The sequence below is a fragment of the Pongo abelii genome, chromosome 23 (assembly GCF_028885655.2).
Source record: "Pongo abelii isolate AG06213 chromosome 23, NHGRI_mPonAbe1-v2.0_pri, whole genome shotgun sequence".
NCBI lineage: Eukaryota > Metazoa > Chordata > Mammalia > Primates > Hominidae > Pongo > Pongo abelii.
In genome coordinates this window covers 42,324,662-42,352,603 of record NC_085929.1, presented here as the reverse complement: position 1 = coordinate 42,352,603, position 27,942 = coordinate 42,324,662, and the positions used below count along the sequence as shown (strand labels likewise).

The 27,942-nt window shown below is 38.9% G+C and overlaps 1 protein-coding gene across 39 annotated transcripts in view; it reads left to right on the top strand.

Moving 5' to 3' along the window:
* The window catches only part of RBFOX2 (RNA binding fox-1 homolog 2), a 291,171-nt gene that overhangs the window by 218,009 nt on the left and 45,220 nt on the right, over nt 1-27,942 (top strand). For all 39 annotated transcript variants that reach the window (XM_054543739.2, XM_054543737.2, XM_009234312.4 and 36 more), the window contains one exon: nt 2,280-2,504. In XM_054543739.2, coding sequence (XP_054399714.1) covers nt 2,280-2,504 — 225 coding nt within the window. The remainder of the gene's footprint in view (nt 1-2,279; nt 2,505-27,942) is intronic.

The following is a 27,942-nucleotide window of genomic DNA, read 5'->3' as shown; positions in this document are numbered from 1 at the left end:
GGGGTTTTTTTTCCCCTATCTTTTGAGATGGAGTCTCACTCACTCTGTTGACCGGGCTAGAGTGCAATGGCAGCGAGTGCAGTCAGTTCACTACAATGTCCTTCTCCTGAGTTCAATTGATTCTCCTGCTTCAGCCTCCCAGGTATCTGGGATTAAAGGCATTTGGCACCATGCTTGGCTAATTTTTGTATTTTTAATAGAGATGGAGTTTCACCATGTTGGCCAGGCTGGTACTGAACTCCTGACCTCAGGTGATCCACCCGCCTCAGCCTCACAAGGTGCTGGGATTACAGACAGACGTGAGCCACCACACCCAGCATTTTTTTTTTTTTTTTTTCCTTAAGAGACAGGGTCTTTCTGTTGCCCAGGCTAGAGTGGTGCAATCATGGCTCACTGCAGCCTCCAGCTCCTGGGCTCAAGCAATCCTCGTTTCTCAGCCTCACAAGTAGCTGGGACTACACATACCACCATGCGCAGCTAATTTTTTAAAGTTTTTCTAGAGACGGGATCTCTTTGTGTTGGCCAGGCTGATCTTGAACTCCTAGCCATAGGCAGTCCTCCCATCTTAGCCTCCCAAAGTGCTGGGATTACAAGGACATGAACCATTATGTCCAATAGCAGGAAAATTTTTACGTAAAGCAATTTATTTTTATTTTTATTATTAATTTCTGTTACAGAATCTTCATTCCTGTCTTTACTAGTTTGCAAGGGCTGCCATAACAAAGTATTACATAACAATATAGCAATGTATTTTCTCACCATTCTGGAGGCTAGAAGTGCAAGATCAGGGTGTCAGCAGGGTTGGTTTCTTCTGATGTCTTTTTTGTTGGCTTGTAGATGGTCATGCTCTGTGTTTTCACGTGGGCCTCCCTCTGTATGTGTCTGTATCCACATTCCCTTTTCTTATAAGGACACCACTCCAATTGGATTAAGGCCCACCCTCAGGACATCACTTTAACTTAATTACCTTTTTAAAGACCCTATCTTTAAAAACGGTGACATTTTGAGGTACTGAGGGTTAGAACTTCAACATGTGGGTTGGGGAGGAGCACAACTCAGCCTGACTCTGCCCCTTCCCACTGATAACTGTAATCAGTTCATCACTTTTTATATAGACTGTGGCAGCCCCCCACCCCCAATTCTCTGCCTTTTTTCTTTCACCACTATTATGTAAAGCAGTTTTTATTACCAAGTAGAAATGGTTCTTGGACACTGGAGACAGCTGAATTTTGAAGTTGTTTAACTTTTAAATGGAAGAGAGTTATGAATTTTTGTTTCGAGGTAGGTCACTACCATTCTCTTAAGGGTAACACAGTAATTCAGTGTTTCAGAATATTGGCTTCACCTTATTGATGATATATTTTTTGTCATTCTCTTTAATATTAAAAACAATATATTTGTATAGGTTTTATTACAGAAGTAATATATGCTTATTATTAGGGGCACAAGGAAACTTTTGGGGGTTTTGGATATATGTGTTGACTACCTTGATTGTGGTGGTGATTTCATGAGACTATAAGTGCATATATCAAAACTTACCAAATTGTATACTGTAAATAAATAAGTGCTGTTTATCATATGACAGTTGTATCACAATAAAACTGCTTAATTTTTTTTGCTGGTTTGATGACTAAAAACTTGGACTTACTTTGATGTTAATGTGAATTTTCGTGACAGTTAGTGAGGTTGAGCATTTTTATTAGTTGTTTGTATTTCATTTTCAATGAATTGTTCAGATACACACTTTGCCTCTTTTTCTCTTGGGATGTGTGTGTGTTTGTGTGTACATGTGTGTCTGTCTTGTCAACTTGGTTAACCCACTCTGGGACTCGTGATAATAACCCAGCATCTCTCTTACCTTTTGCTAATATTTTCTCCTAGTTCATTTTTCTTTTTTTGTTTTTTGTATTTTTTAGGGACAGAGTCTCTGTCTGTTGTATAGGCTGTAGTGGCTTGTGGTCCAAAGTGGGCTCTCCACCTACTTTTAATTTAAAGGAAAGATTTTTGCCCCTTTGGCATCTTTGGCACTTTAATATGGTTGTGGGCCTGTCTAGTAACCACACACTAACAAAAGTGAATGTGTGTGTGTGTGTCTCTGTCCACATACATACATCTATGTGTGTATGTATAATAATATTTTCCCCAATCCTGGGGCAATAAGCATTCCATTTTACCTATGCAGTGAGAGAATATTTGGAGAATTCCATATACTCACTTTAAAAATAGTTACGTAACAAGGATTCAAAGTCACTTTTTCTTTTTCTCGTTGTTTGTTTTAGGGTAACCAGGAGCCGACAACAACTCCTGACGCAATGGTTCAGCCTTTTACTACCATCCCATTTCCACCACCTCCGCAGAATGGAATTCCCACAGAGTATGGGGTGCCACACACTCAAGACTATGCCGGCCAGACCGGTGAGCATAACCTGACACTCTACGGAAGTACGCAAGCCCACGGGGAGCAGAGCAGCAACTCACCCAGCACACAGAATGGATCTCTTACGGTACGTGAACCATGAGGTGAAAAATGGAAGGATGCATGGCAATCATATTGAAATCGTCACCTTAATTATACAACTAGAAAACTCTCAGAACTAATTTAGCATTTATACCTGTTCTCATTTACACCTTCTCTCAGCAGCATTGTATACATTGTCCTCCCTCCTCCTAGAAATACTTAGTCTCTTGGCTTTTTGAGCTCTCCCAATTTTCCTGCCAAGCGCTGGGTGTTCTGCTCCTGCCTCCTTCTCTGTTCAACTTTTAAATGGTGTAGTACTCCATATGTAGGTCCTGGAACCCCTTTTCTTCCTATTTTACATCCTTTCTCTTTATACTACCAAACTCAAGCAAAACCTAGGAATATTCTTTATTTCTTTCTTTCATCTGTACATCTAATTGATTAGCAAGTCTTGACAACCATAACTCTAAAACTACTTCATCTTCTTCTCTACATCTTATTACTCTTCCACTGAATTGCTTGTGTTTGAATCTCAATATGGCCCCTACTAAACTGTGTGACCTTGGACCACTTATTTAATCTCTCTCTGCCCTTGGCTCACTCTAAAATGAAGATAATAGTACCTACCTGAAGAGGCTGTTAGGAAATTTAAAAGAATTTATCATCATCACTACTCTAGTCCAAACCTCATCACTTATTTCCGGTATTACTGTTGCCTAACTTATCTATCCTCCACATAGGACTAAGGTGGTTTTTTTTTTTTAATGCAAATGCCGATTTCCTACTTAACTCTTAATAGTTCCCTAATGCAATTAGAATATAATCTGAACTCTGTACTTGGTTTACTAGTCTCTAGCCCCAGCTTACCTCTTTGACCTCACCTCTTACTATTAACTTGCTAAAGTAAAGGAAATGTCATAAATTAATAATAGGTATGTATCTCATACATATCAACATATGGGAAATTGTATTGTCTCTTGCTTTGTTGTCCAGGCTGGAGTGCAGTGGCATGAACATAGCTAGCTCACTGCACCCTCAGTCTCCTGGGCTCAAGTGATCCTCCTGCTTCAGCCTTCCATGTAGCTGGGATTACAAGCACACACCCCATGCCCAGCTCGTTTTTTAATTTTTTTGTAGAGACAGGGTCTCCTTTTGTTGCCCAAGCTTATTTTGAACTCCTGTCATGCTATCCTCCTACCGTGGTCTCCCAAAGTGCTGGGATTAGAGGCATGAGCCACCATGCCCAGCCTTGTGTGGTCTATTTCTAAAGATAGAAATGTTCTACAATCTGCATAGAAAGACCTAGCTCTGTTGTTAGATTTCTTTTTCTCTTTCCTATATCTGGTTATCAAAAGGAGAGCTTTATTCAGCCTTTAAGCTACTTGCTAAGGATGGATTTAACCCATAAATGCTTTCAATTTTCTTTCATTAAGTATTGAACCACCAAGAAATTCCTACTTTCGATGTTTATTAGTTATGTATAAGGCACATAATTTTATACTTCAGAAGTAATTGGCTACAATAGATAATTTATTTGAAGAGTCTAGGCATGATAGGTAACAAATGAGACTTTCAGTAGCATTTGTTCTAGAATCATAAATATACAGGCTGATGTATTGGCTGCATTTCCAAGTAACTTTTTAATAATCGTGAACTCACAGACCTATCAGAATAACTGTTTCAATTAAAGAAGTGAAAAAGAAGAAATAAAATATATATGAGGGTTTTCCAAGGTATTTTAATTACTAAATAAATTTTTATACTAATTATCAGGGTTTTTTTTCATTTTTATTCTCTGTTTCTTGTTAGTTTGGGTAATTTGTGTCTTTTTAGCAATTTGCTTCATATAAATTGTCAATTTTGTTGGTATAAAGTTATTCATAATGTCATATAATCCTTTTAATTTTTATAGGGTCTGTGGTGATATCCCTGTTTATATTCTTGATTTGGCAATTTATGTCTTCTCTCTTTTTTTATTGGTCAGTCTAGTTAAGGTTTATTAATTTTACAGATTTTTCCAGGAAACCAACTTTTTGTTTCATTGATTTTTGTTGTTTTTCTATTTTATTTTTCATTATTTTCCACTCTGTTATTATTTCTTTCTTCTACTTGCTTTGGGTTTGATTTGGTCTTTATTTTGCCAGCCTCTTGAGTTGCAGGCTTAGGTGATTGATTTTAGATTTTCTTCCTTTTTGTGTTTAAAACTATAAACACAGAAAGTTTCCCTTTAGCTGCATACCATAAAATATGATATATTTTGTTTTTATTTTTATTTCGTTCACGACATTTTCAATTTTTTTCCTGTGGTTTCTTCTTTGCTCCTGGGTTGCATAGGAGTATGTTGTTTCCTTTCCAAATGTTTGGGGGTTTCCCAAATTTCTTTCTTTTATTGATTTATAATTTAATTTCTTTGGAGCTTCATATGATTTCAATTTTTTTTTTAATTTATTGAGACTTGTTTTATGGTTTAGTAGATGGTCTTTCCAACAAAATGTTCTTAACCAATTGGTTCTTTCATCAATAAGAAATGTCCCTCTTTGTCTCTTTTACTATTTCTTGGCTTATAGTTAACCAAGAAGTAGTAAAACTATTTGTCTGATATTAATGTAATCACTTCAGCCTTCTCATAGTTACTGTTTACATATTTTTTTCTGTCATTTTGTTTCAACTGCTTTGTATCTGAAGTGTATCTCTTATTTAACAAAATAAAAAAAAAAAAAAAAAAGGGCCAGGCGGGGTGGCTCACGCCTGTAATCCCAACACTTTGGGAGGCCGAGGCGGCTGGATGATCTGAGGTCAGGAGTTTGAGACCAGCCTGACCAACATGGTGAAACCCTGTCTCTACTAAAATACAAAAACTAGCCGGACATGGTGGTGTGCACCTGTAATCCCAGCTACTCAGGAGGCTGAAGTAGGAGAATCGCTTGAACCGGGGAGGCGGAGGTTGCCGTGAACTGAGATCGCACCACTGCACTCCAGCCTGGGTGACAGAGTGAGACTCCGTCCCCCACTCCCCAAAAAAAGCATACAGCTAGATCTTGCTTCTTGCCTCTTCATCCAGTCTGAAAATTTCTGTCTTTTTATTGGAGCATTTGGTCAATTTGCATCTTAATGTAATTATTAATGTAGGTAGATTTATGTCTGTCATTTTACTGTCTCATGCCTTTTATTGTTCCTTTGTTCCTTCTTTACTGATTCCTGTTAAATAATTTTTGTACCTTTTACATCCGTTTGTGATATTTTTTTCATTAGTTATTTTTTGTTTGTGCTGGTGTTTCTTGTATTTTCTTAGTGCTTTCTCAAGGAATTACATCTTGACTTATCACAATTTATTACTAATGGTTGTGTGTGTGCACATGCATGTGTGTCTTATTCTGGTTAAATATAGCAGCTTAGGTCTAATATAGCTTCATTCCCCACGCTCCTTTGTGCTATTGTCATACATATTATACCTGTATATTTTAGATATATAACAATACACTATTATAATTATTACTTTAAACAACCTTACGTTTTGTTTTTTTTTTAAGATCTCCTTTTTTAGAGCAGTTTTAGGTTCACAGTAAACTGAGAAGATAGTACAGACTTATCCCATATACTTTCTGCTCCCACACATGCATGGCCTCCCCCACTAACAACATTTCACACCAGAGTGGTACACCTGTTACCATTGATGAACCTGTATTGATACATCTTTATCATCACCTAAAGTCTGTTAGAGTTTACTCTTAGTGGTGTACATTCTGTGGGTTTGGCTAAATGTATAGCATATAGCCAGCACTATAGCATCATAAAAAGTAATTTCACTGTCTTAAAAATCCTCTGTGGTCTGCTTGTTTATCCCTCTCTCCTCCCCACAACCCTGGCAACCACTGATCTTTTAACTATCTCCATAGTTTTGCCTTTTCAGAATTTCATGTAGTTGTAATCCCACAGTATGTAGCTTTTTTCTGATTGGCTTCTTTCACTTAGTAATATGCATTTAAGTTTCCTCTGTGTCTTTTCATGTCCTGATAGTTGATTTCTTTTTCAGCACTGAATAATAACCCATTGGTCTGCATGTACCACAGTTTGTTTATCCATTGACCAACTTAAGGGCATCTTGGTTGCTTCCAGATTTTGGCAATTACAAATAAAGCTCCTGTAAACATTCACATGCAGGATTTTTTGTGGACTTAGTTTTGAACTTCTTGGGGTAAATACCAAGGGCCATGATTGCTGGATCATATGATAAGAGTATGTTTAGTTTTATAAGAAACCACCAAACTACATTCCAGAGTGGCTCTACCATTTTGCATTTCCACCAGCAATGAACAAGAGTTCCTGCTGCTCCACATCCTTGCCAGCATTTGGTGTCTGGATTTTGGCCATTCTAATAGATATGTAGTTGTATCTCATTGTTGTTTTAGTTTGCATTTCCCTGATGACATATGACATGGAATATCCTTTCATGTGGTTATTTGCTATCTTTATATCTTATTTGGTGAGGTATCTGGTAAGGTCTTGGTCCTATTTTTTCATCAGGTTGTTTGTTTTCTTATTGTTAGGTTTTAGAATTCTTTGTATATTTTGGATAACAGTCCGTTATCAGATAAGTCTTTTCCAAGTATTTTCTCCCAGTCTGTGGCTTTTTTCAGTTTCTTGACGGATTCATTTTATGTTTTTTTGACCATTTTTAATGATCTTCATGTCTTCCTGTAGGTCCAAGTTATTATCCAGTGTTATTTCCTTTCAGTCCAAAGGACTTGTTTTAGTGTTTTTTTAAGAGTAGGCCTGCTGGAAACAAATATTGTTTTTGTTTATCTGGGAATGTTTTTTTGTGTGTTCAGTTTTGAATGATAGTTTTGTTAGCTATAGAATTCTTGGTTGACAGTTTCTTCCTCCACCCCCCAGCCCTTTAAATATGTCATCCCATGGACCACTCCCATGGGAGTCAGCTGATTCTGATGAGAAGTCAGCTGTTAATCCTGGTGTTGGTCCCCCTGTAGGTGATGAGTTGTTCTTCTCTTGCCGATTTCAAGATTTTCTGTTTGTCTTTGGCTTTGAGCCATTTCTCTATGATGTGTCTAGGAGTGGATCTCTTTGTTTTTATCATACTTGGGTTCTCTTGAGATTTTGAAATATATATTCATCAAATTTGGAATGTTTTTCACCATAATTTCTTCAAATTTTTTTTTCCTTTCTTCTCTCTTCCTGGGCCTCTCATTACACATAATTTTTTTTCCCCCTGAGATGAGGTCTTGCTCTGTCGCCCAGGCTGGAGTGCAGTGGTGCAGTCTCGGCTCACTACAACCTCTGCCTCCCAGGTTCGACCAATTCTCCTGCCTCAGCCTCCCAAGTAGCTGGGATTATGGGCATGCGCCACCACGCCCGGCTCATTTTTGTATTTTTAGTAGAGATGGGGTTTCACCATGTTGGCCAGGCTGGTCTCAAACTCTTGACCTCATGATCTGCCTGCCTCGGCCTCCCAAAGTGCTGGGATTACAGGCATGAGCCACTGCGCCCAGCCAACACATAAATTAAAATACTTGGTGTTCTCCCATAGGGGTTTTTGTTTCTTAAAAAAATTCAGTCTGAACCTGAACAGAATCTGAAGTTCTATTCATTTTTCTTGGATCTTTTTTCCTTCTGTTCTTTAGATTGAATAATTTCTGGTGGTCTCTTTTTCAGTTCACTCCTTCTTTGTTCTGCCATCCCAAATCTGCTTTTGAGCCCATCTAGTGATTTTTAAATTTCAGTTATTATACTTTTCAACTCTGGAATTTCCATTTACATTTTTCTAATGAGATTTCTTCTCATATTTTTCTTTAATTTTTATTGTTATTATTTTTTGAGATAGGGTCTCACTTTGTCACCCAGGCTGGAATGCAGAGGTGTAATCACAGCTCACTGCAGCCTTGACCTCCTGGGCGCAAGTGATCTTCCTGCCTCAGCCTCGTGAGTAGCTGGTACTACAGGCACATGCAACCAAACCCAGCTAATTTTTGTATTTTTTTGTAGAGACAGGGTCTTGCTATGTTGCCCAGGCTAGTCTTGAACTCCTGGGCTCAAGCAGTTCTCTCGCCTCAGCCGCCTAATATGCTGGGATTACAGGTGTAAGACACCGTGCCCAGCCTTAATTTTAAAAATGTATTTACTGCTTTAATGTTGTCTGCTAAATCCAACATCTGGGCCTTAGTCTGTTTCTAGTTACTGCTTATTTTCTTGAATCTGGGTCACTTTTCTGTTTCTTTGCATGCTTGTAATTTTTTAATGAAAATTGGACATTTTAGTAACGTATTATAGTGACTGGGGTGTTATTTATTTTTCTGAGATGGGCATATGTGTGTGTTTGTGTGTGTGTGTGTGTGTGTGTGTGTGTGTGTTTTAAGTAATTTGCCCATACTTAAACTATGACATCTGACTCCCACACAGCATACGGCCACTAGTGTTTCTGCTTAGTGATTTTCATTTGCTGTTTGATCGTTTTTAGCCTGGCTAGGAGGCACCTGTGTCTTCCTAGCTTAATGGTTAGCCTGTGACAAGTGCAGAGGTGGTGTTCAAACACCTGAAGCTTATTGAGCTTTCACCCTCTGATGATCCAGGTGGACTGGGAAGTGCATGCAAAGTTCAGCCAGTTCTTAAGCCTGCCTTGGGTTTTCTTTCTATTGAGACCTCTCATGTCTCCCTTCCTGATCCATGTAGTTTCACAGCCACCCAGGGATGTGAGGAGAGCGTATCTGGGCCTTTTATGACTCTTTTCTTTCCAGGATCTCCCCTTCAGATTTCTAGCTGGTCTTCCACTGCACGCTCATCAGACCACAGCCTCAAGCTAGAAGAATGTCTTCTCCCTGTTAGGTTCCCACTAGGTTGGCCCCTTTTAGCTGTCAGAGCTATGGATTTTCTACCACTCCTTCAATCTCCCCCTTGTCCCAAGTCAGATCTGCCCTCTTTGGCAGTGAAAATTGCTGGTTTTTATGGTCCCAGCCCTCCCCTGATAAAACTAAGTTTTAAGGCATTAAGTTTGTGTCTGGATGCTCTTGCCCCTAAGTTTAAGCAATTTCTCAGGACATCTCTCTATTTATTGTCTGTCTGCCCTTGATTGATTTCTAGAATCCTGAAATAGCTGTTTTTGACAACTTTGTCCAACTTTCTTACTGTCATTTCCTTTTGAGGAAACAGTTCACTGACCTGTTCATGCCATCATAGCCGGAAGTCTCTTCCCTGAATCATTGCATGGCATTTTTAAATTACTTACTACATATTTCCTCATCATTGCCCATTTCTATTTCTCTTTTTTCCTTTATTGCTACTATTTTCTGTTGTTTAACATCTCCAGTTGTATATTTCTAATGACAGTGATTAAGGGCAAGTTCTGTTCCTTAATGTAAATATATATATTTACATTATATATATAGTTAAGACTTACATTCCTCATTTATACCAGAAACTGTTCACCATGAAATTTTGTATGTCAACCAATTTCAGTTCCTAAAGAGATAACCCATATGTTTAGATTATAAGTTTATTGCTGCCAAAAATAGATGAAGAAAAAATGGAAAATCCTTTGATTTGTGCCTGTGAACAGAGATAGCACAAGTTCTATAATTTCAGGAAGTTGTTAACAATAAAATGAGAAATTTTTAGGATGTTCTGGTTGAAAGATGCTTCTTTTTTTTTAAGTGTACATTTTATTTTATTTGATCTTATTTTTGAGACCAGCGCTCACTGTGTCACCCAGGCTGGAGTGCAGTGGCGTGATCTCAGCTCACTGCAACCTCAGCCTCCTGGGTTCAAGCGATTCTCCTGCCTCAGCCTCCCGAGTAGCTAGGATTACAGGTGTCTGCCACCATGCCCAGCTAATTTTTGTATTTTTAGTAGAGACGAGGTTTCACCATGTTGGCCAGGTTGGTCTCGAACTCCTGACCTCAAGTGATCCACCCACCTCAGCCTCCCAAAGTGCTGGGATTGCAGGTGTGAGTCACTCTGCCTGGCCCAAAAGTGTACATTTTAAATGTGAGGGTGAATTCACTGCTCATAAGCCATTTATTTACTTTTGGGGAGAGAGAGTGTGTGTGTGTGTGTGTGTGTGTGTGTGTGTTGTATATAGAGTTTGAACAGTTGAGCAATACATTGTAAAACCTAGATTTGACAATATTTAGGTTATTTTATTAAACTTTTACTATCTGCCTATATGTCTCTTAAAATGGTCTATCCAGTTTGATTACTCATCAGTTGAAAACAATGGTCTAGTAATTCATGTGGCCAATTAAATCTAAAAGTTAGATAGGAAGCGTTGTTATTTACAGATTTAATAATGATACCTCAAATTTGTATCTCACTTTTCAGTTTAAAAATTGCTTTCACAAACAATATTTTATTGTGGTTTGTGAAATATCCCTTTGGGGTATGATTCTAAGTCCGTGATCTTCGTTCTACCACTCCGACTCCCCATACTCAACATAGTGAGAGAAGATGGTGAACTGTGTATATTCACTGGTCCTCTTAGCAGGCACTTAGCATCTTTCCCACTCAGTCTAAGTCTTATCTCTGCTGAAAAGCCTTCCTGGACTTTTCTAGGCAAAGCCAAATTTGTGTGTCCTTCATTTAGGCTCAGGTAGAACCCTAAGCTGACTGCTGTTTATGTAACATATACATTGTGATTTTTAAATTCACTTTTGTCTTCCTAAGTTTTAAACTTTTAAAGAAAAAGTCATTTTTCATCTTTGCATTCCCTGACTTGTCACAGTGCCTGACACTTAATAGAACTCAGTCAATGCTTCTTGAGGAGAAAAAAAATAAAACTAGGTACAATTGTATTATGGCAGTTCTGAGGAGAGAGAAGCTGAGGCTTCTTGGTGAATACAGCATTGATCTGGGCCTTGTATTAATGGTAATTAGAATTCGAGTAAGCACAGATGGTAGTGGGAAGAGTTAACAACGTCAGTTCTCAGTACAAAGTTGAAGTGATGAGAAGGATCAAAATGCCTCGGGATAAAAGCATAGGTTTCTACTTGACTGAAGCTTTAGGTGTTTGGCAGAGACTAGTGGGAAATAAGGTGGAATAAGGGTCAGTTGAGTATAAATTGGGAAGAGTATTTGAATGCCAGGCTGAGAAATATGGACTTTATTAAAGATTTTGAGCAAGTAAATGAAGTGAGCAGAATTGTGCTCGGAGAAGATTGATCTGTCACAGCATATGCAGGATGAATAGAGGAGCAGGCAGACGATTAGGAAACAGTCTTAAGTGGTTATGTAGAGGGGGAATTAATTCAGGAGACATTATGAAGGTAGAATATAGAGGATTTGATAGCTGGTTGGATGAGTAAGATAAGAGGTAGCACAAAGATTGTGCCATCCTTATTGTAATAATTGTCTTGAATAAATCATTTTACCTCCAATTTCAGTTTCCTCATCTATCAAATGAAGTTTGTAATTGACCTGACTGTACAGGGTTGTAGTGAGAATAAATTAAGAAATGCTTTGGAAATTACTTGTTTAAATAGTTCCTTAATTACCTTTTTTGGGGGGTGAGGGAAGGCGGTCTTTGAGGTAGGGTCTCACTCTGTCACCCAGGCTGGAGTGCAATGGCATGGTCTCAGCTCACTGCAGCCTCTGCCTCCCAGGCTCAGGCAGTCCTCCTGCCTCAGCCGCCATGAGTAGCTGGGACCACAGGCATGTACCCCCACACCCAGCTAATTTTTTTTTTTATTAATTGTAGAGACAGGGTCTCCCTATGTTGCTCATGCTGGTCTGGAACTACTGGGCTCAAGCAGTCCTCCCACCTCAGCATCCCAGAGTGCTGGGATTACAGACGTGAGCCACCACATCCAGCCAAAGTAATTATTTTTAACCATCATAAGTCTTTTAACATCAGTTGTCCCTATTTGTACTATTTGTTGCTGTGAGCTACAGCTCCATTTAGGTATATTTCGTTTATGTTGGATAGTCTTAGCTTGTTGGAGAGAACAAAAAGAAAAGAACTTGTACAAAAATGAGAACTGAGCATTAAAATCTGAAATTTTTATTTTTTAAATGTGTTTTAGAAATCGATTTTAACCTTGGGCTAGAAGCTTCTGCTCTTAAGATGAGAGCTTATTTTGATAGTCAGTTGATCCCATACTGTGCATTAGCAAAAGAGGTAGCAGTCAGGGGTCTACCACCTGGGCCTGCAGACACTTGATCATCTCTGGGCCTGCCTGCAGAGAAAAAAGGGCCTCAGTTCCTGTATCTTTAGATACTTTTCTAAATGGCAGTGGGTATAAATAACCAAAGAATTTGAAGTAGACAAGCTTTAGTGAATACTCTTCAGAAATGAGGTTTATATTTGTGTACATATTCTAACCACCTGTTGGATGATATTATTCTTGAGGGTAGGAAATAATTCTCTCTCTGTTTCTGTCACCTCTGCTGGTATATTATGGATACAAACACTTACTAGCAAGTGCTTTCTAGTGGTGGGGAAGGCTTATAGTTGTTCTAAAGGTGTATAGGTGGTCTAAGGTGTTAGACATACGCTGTTAAAAATACTGAGTTAATACATCAGTTTAGGTAACAGAATTCATTTCTCCAACATTCTTCCTATAATGTAAATACTTTCTTTCTTTTTCTTAGTTTGATGTAATTAGAATCATTTACTCAGGAGACATACATAGCATGTTATTGAGTCTTTCACTTAAATATAAGGTTTTCCTAACTGGATAATTAGGAAAATAAAATACATTTATTTCCCCTTATACACTCTTCAAACATAATTTAGAGCTACCTTCTTTTAAATCAAAATATCAGTCCTTAAATAATTTTTTGAAATACATATATAGGGGCAATAACTACTTAATAGTAACAACAAAAGTAATATATTTGAATGCTTACTTTGTACCAGATACTGTTTGAAGCACTTTTTATGTGTTAACTCCATTGAGTTACCACAGTCACCATGTGAAATAGGTACCATTATTACTCCTCTTTTACAGATGAAGAAATTGAGGCTTAGAGAGATTCAAGATTACTTGTCCAAGATCACACAACTAATAAATGTCAGTGTGAAGATTTAAGATACAGGTTATCTGGCCCCAAGAGCCTGCATTATTTCCCATAAATTATATTGAACAACTGTTTTATATATACTTGTCATGTGCACATTACTGTGCTAGGCACTAGGTGTTCTTAAAAAGGTAAAATAAAGCCCCTGCCCTCAATGAACCTATAGAAGTTCCGGTAGAAAAACAGTACAGGCCTGGTGCAGTGGCTCATGCCTATAATCCCAGCACTTTGGGAGGCTGAGGCAGGTGGATCACTTGAGGTTGGGAGTTCAAAACCAGCCTAACCAACATGGTGAAACCCCGCCTCTACTAAAAATACAAAATTAGCCGGGCGTGGTGGCGCATGCCTGTAATCCCAGCTACTTGGGAGGCTGAGGCAGGAGAATCGCTTGAACCCAGGAGGCAGACGTTGCAGTGAGCCAAGATCGTGCCATTGCACTCCAGCCTGGGCAACAAGAGGGAAACTCAGTCTCCAAAAAAAAAAAAAGAAAAGAAAAGAAAAACAAAGTACAGATAAGTGCTAGAAAGAGAGTAATGAAGCAGGTTCATTAAGAGATGCTTTTAGAAGGTAGGTACTACTTCTCCTAAACAGTGAACCCATAGCCTGCAGTGAAGTAGAGGACATTGCAGGCAGGGACAGTCGTTTGCAGCAGTAGTTTTCCCTGTGTGGTCCACAGGTCACTGGCAGTTCCCTAAATTTTTTCAGAGTCTGGGTCGGGGGAGCTATGAAGTCAATGCAAGGTATTATTTTCATAGTAATACCAATACATTCTTGCTGTTTTCACTGTATTGGCTTTGACGGTCAGTACAAAAGCAATGGTGGGTAAAATTGCTAGCACCTTAGCCTGAATCAAGGCTGTGGCACCAAACTGTGCTGCTGGCAGCCATCATATTCTTCACTGTCACAGACTCACAGGGAAACAAAAAAATCACATTCACTTAAGAATGTCCTTGATGAAGCAGTAAAAAGTATTAATTTTATTAATTTCCCACATTGAGTATATGATCTTTTTCATATTCTACATGGCAAAGTGAAAAGTATTCATAAAGCACTTGTGTTACATACCAAAATATTTTCATTGTCTCAAGGAAAAGTACCGTGTGATTGAATTGCAAGCTGAACTAGCTGCTTTTTTCATGGAGCACCGTTTTTTTCTTGTAAGAACAATTAATGGACAAACCATAATATTCAGATTTATGTATCTGGCACTCAAATATGTTAGTTTTGTTGTTACTATTAAGTAGTTATTGCCCGTATATATGTATTTCAAAAAATTATTTAAGGACTGATATTTTGATTTAAAAGAAGGTAGCTCTAAATTATGTTTGAAGAGTGTATAGGGGGAAATAAATGTATTTTATTTTCCTAATTATCCAGTTAGGAAAACCTTATATTTAAGTGAAAGACTCAATAACATGCTATGTCTCCTGAGTAAATGATTCTAATTACATCAAACTAAGAAAAAGAAAGAATTTACATTATACACCATTTTCTTGAAAATGAAGTGGGCCTGTCACTTCAAGGGAAAAAACTGACACTATTTTTTTCCATTGGTAAAATGTAAGCTCTCCTGGTAGAAATTAGAATTTTGAAAAATTTGTATCCTCCACTATGAGCTTGACAGTTTCTCAGTACTTAAAGATTTTTTCTGATGAGATCCGTGATGACAGTAACAAATGTGGTCTTGTATAATGGAATGTCCTCACATTTGAAAGAGCTCCATAACTCAGTAAGCCAAAATTTTACAAATAATGACTGATGTTTAATGTTACAAAATGATGAGTAAAAGATTCATGCAAAGTGCATGATTGTCCAGTGGATTTTAGTGTAATAACATATGAAAAGTTCACTGATAAGGTTTCAGATTCGACATTGCAGTTAACTTTTAAGAAAGTACCACTTGTCAAGTTTTGATGTGTTATCAAAGAAGACTCCACAGTTTTCTGAGAAGGCTATTGAAATACTTTTCCCTTTTCTAGGTATCTGTGAGGCCAGATTTTTCTTTGTATACTTAAGTTAAAATAACATATTGTAACAGAGTAAATCCATACATTAAAGGGAGTGCCAGTCTTCTAAGTAAATTTATTACGTTTTGGAAAGTGTAGTTAATTTTCTTTAAAATATGTTATTTACATTAACACGTAATTGGCTTATTATTTAAAATTAATTTTTAAATACTTTAAAAATTTATCAGCTTTAATTTCTAATGCCATAAATAACAATGGATATTACCTAAAGAAACAAAAAGCTCTCTGAATCCTCAGTCATGTTTAAGAGTTAAAAGGGTTTCCCACATGGAGGTGGGGATGTAAATAGAAAATTCTTTTCTTTGTAGGCCAGGCACAGTGGATCATACCTGTAATCTCAGCACTTAGGGAGGCTGAGGTAGGAGGATCACTTGAGTCCAGGAGTTAGAGACCAGCCTGGGTAACATGGCAAGACCCCATTGCTAAACATTAAAAAATAAAAATTAAGAAGTTTTTTTAAGTTGACAAGATTGTATGTATTTATACTGTTGTACAGCATGATGTTTTGCTTACAGTATCTTTGGTTGGAACAGAAGGCTGTCTTCTGAAGCAATAATGCTCAATAAGAGAGACTGATAAAGCTAAATTATAGAGGACTTTGAATTAAAGGTCAAAGAATTTGGAATTTTATACTCTAAAGAGCTAAGGATCCTTTGAAATATTTGTTGGTGAGTTGAAAGTAGAGATTTGAGCAAATAGCTGAGTGGCCCACCTTACTATATTAGTCAGCTGTAGATTTTATAACCCTCCTCATTGGAAAGGCCCTGTTGACCATTATGCTCAGAGGATTTTTTTTCTTTTGCTTTTCTACGCACCCGTTCTCTGGAGTTTAAGCCAATTTTTCTTTCATTTCTCTATTATCAATTGGAATTGCCCATTGACTCCTTTATCTGATAACACTTGAAGGTGCCTTGCAGATTAGTGATGCACTAAAACGTAGCCTAGAAGGTATAGCCCTTTACAGTGGGATCATTTGCCTAAATGAGTATTTCTAGAACATGATGGGAAAAAGGGGGTCCACAGTCTATCATACTATGTATTGTTGGGCCATATTACCTTCAGCCCACAGTGTAGATGTCATTAGCGTGTTCTGTTTCCAGGCTAGATGTAGAGGTCTTGGACTACAGAGGAATTTATTGATTCAGCCATCTACTTTTCCAAGAGTGGCTCTTATTTTTCCCTCAAAGTAATAAAAGGCAGGGTACATTGAGCCTACATAAAATATATATATCCTGTATCAATTTACCCTTAAAAATAATTACATCTGTCCTTTAGCTCCAAAATTTTGATGTCTATGAGTAGTTTGGCAGTTTCCAAGCTGGATCCATAAGGAAGCTATCACCTGGTTTGAGAATGTGAGAGTTGCCACAGAAAACCAAATTTAGAATTATGCATGGGTATTTTTGAATAGAGAAAATTGCCCTTTGGATCATAGAAGACTCCAGACATCCTTTCAGCACATTGTTAATATTGCTAACTCCATGACTGTTGCTTCTTCTCTTTGCATGCCCTGGTTTATTTACTTACCTATTTACTCCTAATGCCCAAGGGAAACTAAACTAAAAAATTGCTAGGCGCGTTAATGCTGTGCTCTGCTGCCCCTTACTGCTCTCACAGCTTAGGGCAAGGATGATGAAGTAGTAAGGATTATTTAGGGGCAATTTTTTTTAACCTGTTTACATTTTTCATAAATATTTTATACTACCTCTTGAAAATGAGTAAACTCTGATCAGAATTGATGAAGTTTAAAGCTAAAAAGCTTTTTTTTTTTTTGAGACGGAGTCTTGCTCTGTTACCCAGGCTGGAGTGCAGTGGCGTGATCTCGGCTCACTGCAAGCTCCGCCTCCCGGGTTCACGCCATTCTCCTGCCTCAGCCTCCTGAGTAGCTGGGACCACAGGTGCCCGCCACCACGCCCAGCTAATTTTTTGTATTTTTAGTAGAGACTGGGTTTCACCATGTTAGCCAGGATGGTCCCAATCTCCTGACCTCGTGATCCACCCGCCTCAGCCTCCCAAAGTGCTGGGATTACAGGCGTGAGCCACCTCGCGCGGCCTAAAAAGCATTTTTAAAAGCATCTTCTACCTCCCTTTTACAGCTGAGGTCAGTAGTGTTAAGTGATTCGAGCAAGTTACAGCTAGCTAGTTACAGAGCTGGGCCTCAGGAAGTCCGCTGTCAGTCAAGTGCTTTTTTCCTGCTTCTCCATGCAAATGGTGATTAAAAAAAAAAAAAAAAAAAGACATCCATAGAGAGTCTTAACCATCTTAGCCTCTACTTACTCTTCAACTTTTAACCTAGGAACTCTAGCTTGAGCATACTAACAAATTTCTCTCATTCTAAATGAACGTTAAAATAATCACTCAGGTATAAAGTTTTAAAAAATTGAGGTGATAGTCTGTGTGCATGTCACTATTTATATATTACATATAATTTTATACAGTTCTCACTCCTGTTTAAAAAAATGACTTGCTGTGGTTTTTGTTTCACAGCGTGACACTGATAATCAGTACATGATCATGTTACATATACAAATGATGCCTTTCGTAATTCCTTTTTGTGGCACTTTGACTCTTTGAGAAAATGAAATCACATATTTTCAGAAGAAATTGAATTACTCGTTTATTAAAAAAAATGTTAGCTTACATTTGAATGCCCAAACAGGATTAGACTCTCAGAATTCAGCTTGTCATAACAGTGTTCAAATGCGCAGAAGAAATGTTTAAGCATTTCTCTTTAAAATAAATCTAAAAGTAATTATTCTTAAATAGGGAATTGCTCTAAGTAAATGTAAATTCACTTTTCTATGTCTGAAAAATTGTTTTGGTGGTGATATTCGATAAAATAATTTTATATTCAATTTATTATAATTGTCTTATATATTATTTTAGCACCATGAAAATGTGGGCTAAGATTTTACTTTTTTGAAAAATATTTTATCATGTTATCGTGTTTGTACTCTGTGAGAAGGAATACATATGATCTAATTCCACCAAGTTTTAACCCATCAGGAACTCCATCATAAACGTTTTTATTCATTGATTTATTTATTTTTGAGACAGAGTTTTGTTCTTGTTGCCCATGCTAGAGTGCAATGGCGTGGTTTCAGCTCACTGCAAACTCTGCCCCCCGGGTTCAAGCGATTCTCCTGCCTCAGCCTCCAAGTAGCTGGAATTACAGGCGCCTGCCACCACACCCAGCTAATTTCTATTTTTAGTAGAGATGGGGTTTCACCATGTTGGCCAGGCTGGTCTCAAACTCCTGACCTCAGGTGATCCGCCCGCCTTGGCCTCCCAAAGTGCTGGGATTACAGGCATGAGCCATGGCACCCGGCCCCATTAGAAACATTTTAAAAATGCTTAGCTAGGCATGGTGGCATGCACCTGTAATCCCAGCAACCTGGGAAGCTTAGGCCTGTAAATCTCTTGAGCCCAGGAGTTTGAGACCAGCCTGGGCAACATTGGGAGACCCTGTCTCCAAGAAAATTAAAACAAAAGTACTTTAAGTGCTAACAAATCTAGTCGATGTTCTAACATGGATTGTAGTTCTTGTTTTTTTAAGGTACTATGCAATGGCATAATGAAAAGTATCCCGGCCGACTTTGTAAAATATCGTAAGGAAAAACTGAAATTTTTAAAGTGTTTTTATTTTTTTAAAAAGGCTATATTGTGTTTAGGGAGTGTGAGCCTGTGAATCAGGTTGAGCTGGTTCAGCTCTCAGCTCCTTCTGTTTGCTGAATGTGTAACCATGAGAGAATTAGAACTCCAATGCTCATTTTCCTTATCCCTAAAAATGATGATAATAGTTCCTTCCGCCTAGGGTTGTTTGCAAGATTAGATGAGAAAATGAATATCAAATACTTAGTAGGCTATGATGTTTCCATTTCATTTCCTTGAATATTAAATATGTCATAATCTTATTTTATTTAAATTTAAATCATTTAGATTTGAAATCTGATATAAAAAGTTAATAAAGTTTCACTTTTGTGCAAATTTTGATTCAGTGTGAATCTCTCCAAATGAAAACTTTGTTAATAGTTGCCTAATTTCTTTTTCTTTTTCTTCTCTTTTCTTTTTTTTTGAGACGGAGTTTCATTCTGTCACCCAGGCTGGACTGCAGTGGCATAATCTCGGCTCACTGCAACCTCCACCTCCCGGTTCAAGCAATTCTGCTGCCAAAGCTTCCCAAGTAGCTGGGATTACAGGTGCCCACCACCACGCCTAGCTAATTTTTGTATTTTTAGTAGAGACAGGGTTTCACCATGTTGGCCAGCTGGTCTTAAACTCCTGACCTCAAGTGATCCACCTGCCTCAGCCTCCTAAAGTGCTGGGATTACAGGTGTGAGCCACCACACCCAGCAATAGTTGCCTAATTTGAAAGCTATTTGAATTGCATGGTAATTCACATGGCAGATGTACTTTGAGCAGTTAATAGAAATATCTACTGACCTTTGACAGGCTTATTCCTGAATGACACATTTTTCAGAACTGTGTCCCTTAAACTAAATGTTGACTTCATAATACTGTGAAAATTACCTATTTGAGTCTATGGAAAGTATTCATTTACATACCTTATCTGAAGATCACCATCCCCCCCATTCGAAATAAATGGAGCCCAACCAGGAGTGATTGATATTTTTGTTCTTAAAACCGTAAGGTCTTCAGAGAGAGTGCAGTAGGAGATGAAGCTTTATATGATTGGTTTTTTGTATGTAAAATCATGAGAGTTACAAGTTAAACCGTTTCTAATTGTGAAATGAATTAATAGTAATGTTAGATTTAAATGTGGGTTTTCTGTCATCAAACCAATAATTTGAAATGAATGTACTTTCAGTCTCTTTCTAAGTTTCATAAGAGTTCCAATCACATTTTGAATACAAACATAAATATTTGTTTACACTTGTGCCTGTATATAATCATTAAACCAGTTACACATTTTTAGCGTTTTAATATTTAAGAGTTTAGAATCTGACATCCTAAAATATTTTCTTCTTTTTTTTTTTGAGATAGAGTTTTTGCTCTGTTGCCCAGGCTGGAGTGCAATGGTGCGATCTCGGCTCACTGCAACCTCCATCTCCTGGGTTCAAGCGATTCTCCTGCCTCAGTCTCCCAAGTAGCTGGGATTACAAGCACCCGCCACCACGCCTGGCTAATTTTTGTATTTTTAGTGGAGACGAGGTTTCACGATGTTGGCCAGGCTGGTCTCAAACTCTTGACCTCAGGTAATCCACCCACCTCGGCCTCCCAAAGTGCTAGGATTACAGGCATGAGCCACTGCGCCAGGCCTACTTTTTTCTTTTTTTAAAACTTGTAATTTTTTTTCTTGCTTGCTTGCTTCCTTGCTTTCTTGCTTTCTTTTTTTTTTTTTTTTTTTTTTTTTTTTTTGAGACAGGGTCTTGCCCTGTCGCCCAGGCAGGAGTGCAGTGGTATAGCTCACTGCAGCCTTGACCGCTCATGCTCAATTGATCCTCCCACCTCAGCCTCCCAAGTAGCTGGGAGTACAGGCTTATGCCATCATTCCTAGCTAATTTTTGTAGTTTTTGTAGAGACAGGGTTTCACCATTTTGTTCAGGCTGGTCTCGAACTCCTGGGCCTCCTAGAGTGCTGGGATTAAAGCCAGCCTGGGTGTGAGCCATTGCATCCAGCCAAAACTTTTAATTATGAACTTATTTCAGATTTACAGTAAATTTGCAAAAATATGCAAAAGATTTCTGCATACCCTTCACTCAGTTCCCCTAATGTTAGCATCTTACGTAGCTATAGTAGAATGTTCGAAACTAGGCAATAAGAAATACTGATACAGTGCTATTAGGTAAAATATAGGCCTTATTTTAAATTTCATTTTTTCCAGTAATGTCTTTTTCTCTATTCTGAATCCCATACTGTAGTTAGTTGCCATGTCTCCTTATCACAAATATTTTAATAATCCTCACCTTATATCTGAGGTACTTCTAGGCTCTAAAGAACAGAAAAAGGAAAAAATTTTATATTTATGGACTTGCCATTAGATGATAACCACATCTCATTTCCTACTTCATCTGCTTATTCTGCCTTAACCTTTTGTGTTTGCATTGGAGAATGACTATAATGTAGGCCCTTCTTCACTTGAAATATAAAAGTTATTTTGAAAGCAAGCAATGTTTCCCAGAATATACATGTCAGCTCAAAACAAGCATAGGCTATGTTGCCCTATTTTGCTGCCTTGATTAAAACATGTACACAGTACTATAAGATTTTATTAAATAGTTACTATTAGATCCGGTTTTGAATACGTGAAGTTAATTTTATTTACACCACAAAAATTTCAAAAGTTCAGAAACTGGTGACATCAGTTTGAAGATTGGAAGACTTTTTTGAAGAACCTGACTTGCTCAAGAAGACTTAAAGAACAAATTGCTTACCTAACAACTTAGAATGAAGGAATCACAAAGTCATCCCAGCCTCCACTCCACCCACTCAGACTTCCCAATTTTTTAGCTACCTGCCACCTACCCTCTCAACTCTTAAGTCCTGAATAGACAACCAATGATTACTAGGTACCAGGAAAGCCCACAACGTGGAAGATAGATAACAAAAAGAAAACAACAACCACCACCACCACGTTACAGGGAGTAGGACCCTTCCCCCACAATTACGTTTATATCCTCAGAGAGAGAAGAAATTGTATTCACAGGAATGAAATGCTAGTTTGGGGGATGGGGGTTGAGTTTCAGAAAAGGAAAATGAGTCCTTGAAATAACATGGCAACAAAATGAAAAGCTTTATTTGGCTGACTTGAAGATGAAACTGAAAAAATAAAGGTCTACATCTTTTTCTTTTTTTTGAGATGGAGTCTTGCTCTGTGGCCTAGGCTAGAGTGTAGTGGTGCGATCTCAGCTCATTGCAACCTCTGCCTCCTGGGTTTAAGCAATTCTCCTGCTTCCCAAGTAGCTGGGATTACAGGCGCGTACCACCACGCCCAGCTCATTTTTCTATTTTTAGTAGAAACAGGGTTTCACCATGTTGGCCAGGGTGGTCTTGAACTCGTGACCTCAGGTGATCCACCCGCCTCAGCCTCCCAAAGTGCTGGGATTACAGGCGTGAGCCGCTCTACCTGGCCTACAGTCTCTTATCCACAATTCCAAAATCCCAAAAGTTCTGAAAATTATATTTTTCATAAGTTTACAACACAACCTATTTCTATCCTTTATAGATTTTGCTAAAGAAATATCACTGCCTCAGCTCTCATTGTATGTGGGTGGGATGAGGGGTGGGTATTACATTATGGGTTATATTCTATATTAACTTTCGAAAATTTTAAAAATTCTGATACGCATTTGGCCCCAAAGGTTTCAGATAAGAGATTAAGGACCTGTATCCCAGAAAAATGAAGCAAAAAGGCAGAGATGGGAAATACAAGAGAAGAGATGTGAAAATTAGAGGACCGGTCCAGAAGATCCAATAATACAGCTTCCAGAAAGAAAATGTGTAGAGTGGGAATCATCACCCGATAACGCAAGAAAACTTTCAGGACCAAGGACATTAATTTTCAACTTGAAAGAGACCACAGAATTCTCCACAAAATAGATGAAAATGAAACAAGTCCACACTGAGGCATATCACTATGGACATGTTTTAGAACATCAGGTGTATTTGGATAGTCCTACAAGCTGCAAGAGAGAAGAAAAAAGTCACATACAAGGAGATGGGAATCATGCCTTCAGATTTCTCACCAGCAAGGCTAAAAGCTAGAAGACAATTGAGAGTTATCTTCGAAATTTTGAAGGGATTTTTTTTTTTCCAACCTAGAATTCTGTGACCAGCCAAACTATCATCAAACTAGGATGGTTAAATAGATATTTTCAGCCATGAATCAGATTCTCAAAAAATTTACTGTGCTAAACTGAATTTCCTATTTTGCTTTTTTTCTCTGTTAGCCTCAAAGAGATGAAAATAAGAAATGAAGACTTCTATGGGGGGACAGGGGGAAAGAGGAAAAATAAATATTGAAGAAAGTGAATAATCCATAAATCGAAATATTTCTGAATTCATTAAGAGATTCCTTAGTATCTGTCTCAGAGTAGTATGTGTTTAATCTTAATCTGATAGACTTGGAAAGTTATACTTAATCTTGTATCACTCAGAATTCCCTTTAGATTATGACAGAACATTTGTTCACAATGTATAGTTAAAATATTTCCATTGTATCATAGAGGAGTCAGAAAAATGAATCGATTTCCTAGTTAGAAGTATTTTAAAAATTTGAAGTCATCAAAAAAGAAAACATTTGTAGTCTTCATTTCTAGGATGAGATTCTGAGACTTAAAATTCTAGTTTGCTATTAAGTGTAATTGGCACCGACCTCCTGTGCAGTGTTGATGGCTAGCTCAGCTGCACCAGGGAAGATGAGTTGTTTGAAGGGTAGATGTTTAGGTTTTAGCCATATGATTGCATCAGGCCAGCACTGCTGCCAGTCCTCGCTCTAAACTGTCGGTGAATGGACTCCATCCAGCCTCTTCTGTTTTATGCCTTGCCCACTGGATACGTTAGGTCAGATAATGACCACAAAAGGGAAAACCACAACCTTGGAAGGTTGTTTATGTGGTCAGTAAAGGTGCTCAGCAGCTAACAAGAGAAAATAATGCAGACCGGTGCTGTTGTAGACTGAGATTTTTCTCAGATCAGTTTTAACTGTCCACTTTTCACAAAGATAAGACTTAAAAACTTTTATTTCCTTTTTTCTCTCTGATTTATATATTTCAGCAATTAGTATTCTATATTGGGATAAATTTAAAGTGAGAATGTCCCAGGTGTGAGATAAGATCTCATTTAAGTACATTGATGTAGCATGACCAATATTTTCTATTCCTATTTCTACTCTGTACAGAAAACCACTTTTAAGTCCCTGTATCAGTTTAGTAGTTCTTTGGCTTTTTTCCTAATTAAATGTCAGCATCCCTTTGCTGGTTTTCTTTTCTCTCCCTTTCCTTTCCCTTTCTCTGCATAGCCTGACCTATTTCTCTTTCCTCAAGGTATAGAACCTAGCCAGGCACAGTGGCTCATGCCTGTAATTCCAGCACTTTGAGAGGCTGAGGCAGGCAGATTGCTTGAGCTCAGGAGTTCGAGACCAGCCTGGCAACATGGCAAAACCCCATTTCTACAAAAAATGTACAAATTAGTCATGTGTGGTGGCTCGCACCTGTAGTCCCAGCTATTTGGGAGGCTAAGGCAGGAGGATCAGTTGAACCCAGAAGGTGGAGGTTGCAGCGAGCTGAGATTGCCACACTGCACTCCAGCCTGGGCGACAGAGGGAGACCCTTACTCAAAAAAATAAAAAAAGGTATAGAACCCATGTCACCTCTAGTCTCTTACCCATGCCTGTCTCCACTCCCGGGGACTCTTGCTGCATGAGATGAGAGTCCTAAGAAGGTAAGAGGGGTGGGGTTCGTATGGGTTCTCCCTTCTAATGCGAAGAGAGGATGGGTACAGTGCTAGAAAGGAAGTGATTTCACATATGAAATTGGGCTGCCTAGTTTTGAATTCCTAGTCTGCTGCTTACTGTGTGACCTTGGGCAACTAACTGACATCTCTGCACTTAGAGTCTTCCTCTGTCAGTTGGAGATAATGGTAGTACCTGTTTCACAGAGTTATTGTGAGGGTTAAAGAAAATAATATATGTAAAGTACAATATAATGGCTAAGAACATGCACTCCAGGCCAGGCGCAGTGGCTCACGCCTGTAATCCCAGCACTTTGGGAGGTCTAGAGTTAGAAGTCAGGATCGTCGTGACCCTTTGCCAGGGGAACCGTGACTGGTGTGGGCCCCCCAGGGTGCTCCTGGTATCTTGTTTCTTGATCTAATTTAGTGGTTACATGGGTGTACTTTCATTGTGAATATTCAGCTCTATGCTTATAATTTATGTATTTTTATCTATGTATGTTAAACTTCAGTTTAAAAATTGCATTAGATTGGAAGTCTTGAGAATTTGGGAAATGATAGGTCACTTTTTCTACATGCCAGATTGACTTAGAATTAAAGATTTCATACTTAAAAACAAGGGGGACGGGTGTTCACTACAAGCTGCAAAATTAACCAGTCTTGCTTCTGATCTTAAATTGTGTCTGCAGAGAAGCAAAGAACTATCAAGAGCTACAGATAAGCACCTTGGGCAGCATACTTTGAAATAATCATTAGTTTTCATTTATCCTGCCACTTCACATACACTGTGACAGATTACATGGGCTACATATAAAGTTATATATAAAAGTGTAATTTGGAGTTTATGGAATCAGTGTTTTTAACTTTCCTCAGAGTGATACATTGTCATCTTGCAGACCAGATCTGATGGTTTTAAAGTTTGATTGAAGATAAAGTTTTATGTGATCCAACTGTGAGATGTTAAGAGGCAAGTTTGAAGGTGCTTGAATGAGCATTAGTTGTAATTGATGCTTGTTGCTTTGACTGCATGTTGGTTTGCTTGATGCTGTTTTAGTAACTTAGTGAGTTTCATCTTTAAATGGGATTTGTGTTATGTAGTCTGCACTGTGCCAAGACTGATGATTGAAAACCGTACACTTTCACAGAACATTGCTTCGTAGCTCTTCCCTTTTCTGCTATTTTTATATCACATGAATCATTGCACATTTAAGCCATCTGCAAGGCCTGAATGGAATGAGATAAAAAGCTGCCATCACTTAAATTGACACTTGAAAAGCTGGTATTCATTTGGAGTTTATTCCTGATTATCCTTTACATTTTAAAGTTTCAAACTTCATTTCAAGATGGTTGCCAACATCTCTGAGCCAGAAGTATCTCTGATTCACAGCTTCTTTTAGCCTGAAAGTCAAAGGGAGGGGATTCATCCTGTCACCTAGAAGAATCTGTTGGGGACTCACTTCTGTCTCATTTGAGAGAATAGGAACAGCAAGTTCCACTCTTGTTTTAAAAGTATGTTGGTTTAATCAGCTCAGCAAGCCATCCGGTTTGGCATGCACTTCATAGGGAATAGTAAAAACACAAGACTCTTCAGTTGCCAGATGAATACTTCAAAATTGCACGCCTAGAATGTGTCACACCTGTTAGATACTTATCAAAAATTTTCTCAACATAACTTTTTTGAGGATTTAGTGAAAAAAATAATTAGATAAATGCATGCCTGGGATGTTGCAAAAGAGATTCATGATTAAAAATGCATATTCAGCTGGGCGTGATGGTGCGTACCTGTAGTGCCAGCCATTCGGGAGGCTGAGGTGGGAGGATCACTTGAACCCAGGAGATTGAGGCTGCAGTGAGTTTCGATCTTGCTATTATACTCCAGCCTGGGTGACAGAGTGAGACACTGTCTCAATTGAAAAAAATGATAATAAAATAAAAATAAATAAATGCATGTCCGCCCTTTGTAAGAGGCCTGGAGTAGGATCGCGGCCCTTGTGGAGTGGGTCGCCACCTCTGTCGTGGTCCTCGAACTCTGCCACTGCCCTGGCCTAGGAGCCTGCCGCACTGCAGCGGCCGGCAGCACAGCAGTCCGCCGGCGGTGGTTGCAGCCCCCGGGCCCTCTCACGGCAACCAGCTTCGGGCCTCCCGGGGCAAAAGCCCATGGGCTACCACCATGGCCCTCAAGATGGTGAAGGGCATCATTGACTGCATGTTCAACAAGAACCTGCGGGACTTGGTCCGTGGCATCCAAAACCACAAGGAGGATGAGATTGAAGAAGAATGGGGATAGTGGCCACCAAGCGTCTGTCTTCGTTGAAGGATGCCTGTGCAGCCCTTGGGCAGTGGAAGCCTTAGAAAGTTTTCTACCTGAGTGACTGCCTGCCTGCCTGCCTCCCTGCATGGACAGCAAGGCCGGCCTGAAGGAGAGCAGCCGTCTGATACCGCACCACTCCCAATACCAGAGGCTGTGTCGGGCATGAGGTGCCAGGAGGGCAGGGAGGTTAAGGAATTTGCTTGCAGGCACCAAGTCACCCTCAGCCCATGTCCCCCTCCCTGGGAACCTGAGTTCTTGCCTTATTGTTACACTTTTCCAGAAGTGGTGTGGCTTCGCCTGCCTCTGGCTTAATGAGATCATTTTTGTTCATCTCCATCCCCTTTCCCTTGGTTTTCAGCATCTCAGAAGCTCTCCCCAACTGCTTTGGTGACAATGTGTAACTAACTTATGTACTCTTCAGATTCCTTTTGAGTTGAAGGCATAGCTGATTGGCCTGGATTTTATTTTACTGAGCGTGATTCACCAGATTGGAAATGCGGTTTGCTTCCTGGGAGGACTTTTTCTGCACGGGCAGGATCTCTCAGTGCCCTTCCCTGCCCCCTTCAGCACATGTCACTGAGCAGCCTGTTCTGGCATCCTGAGGACAGGCCACAGGGTCTGTCCAGTGGAGGACCATGCACTCTAGTCTGGGATGTGGTTTTCAGGGGGGTGTGCCTGTCTTCACTGGGAAGCCCCTGAGCCTGGGTTTCTTC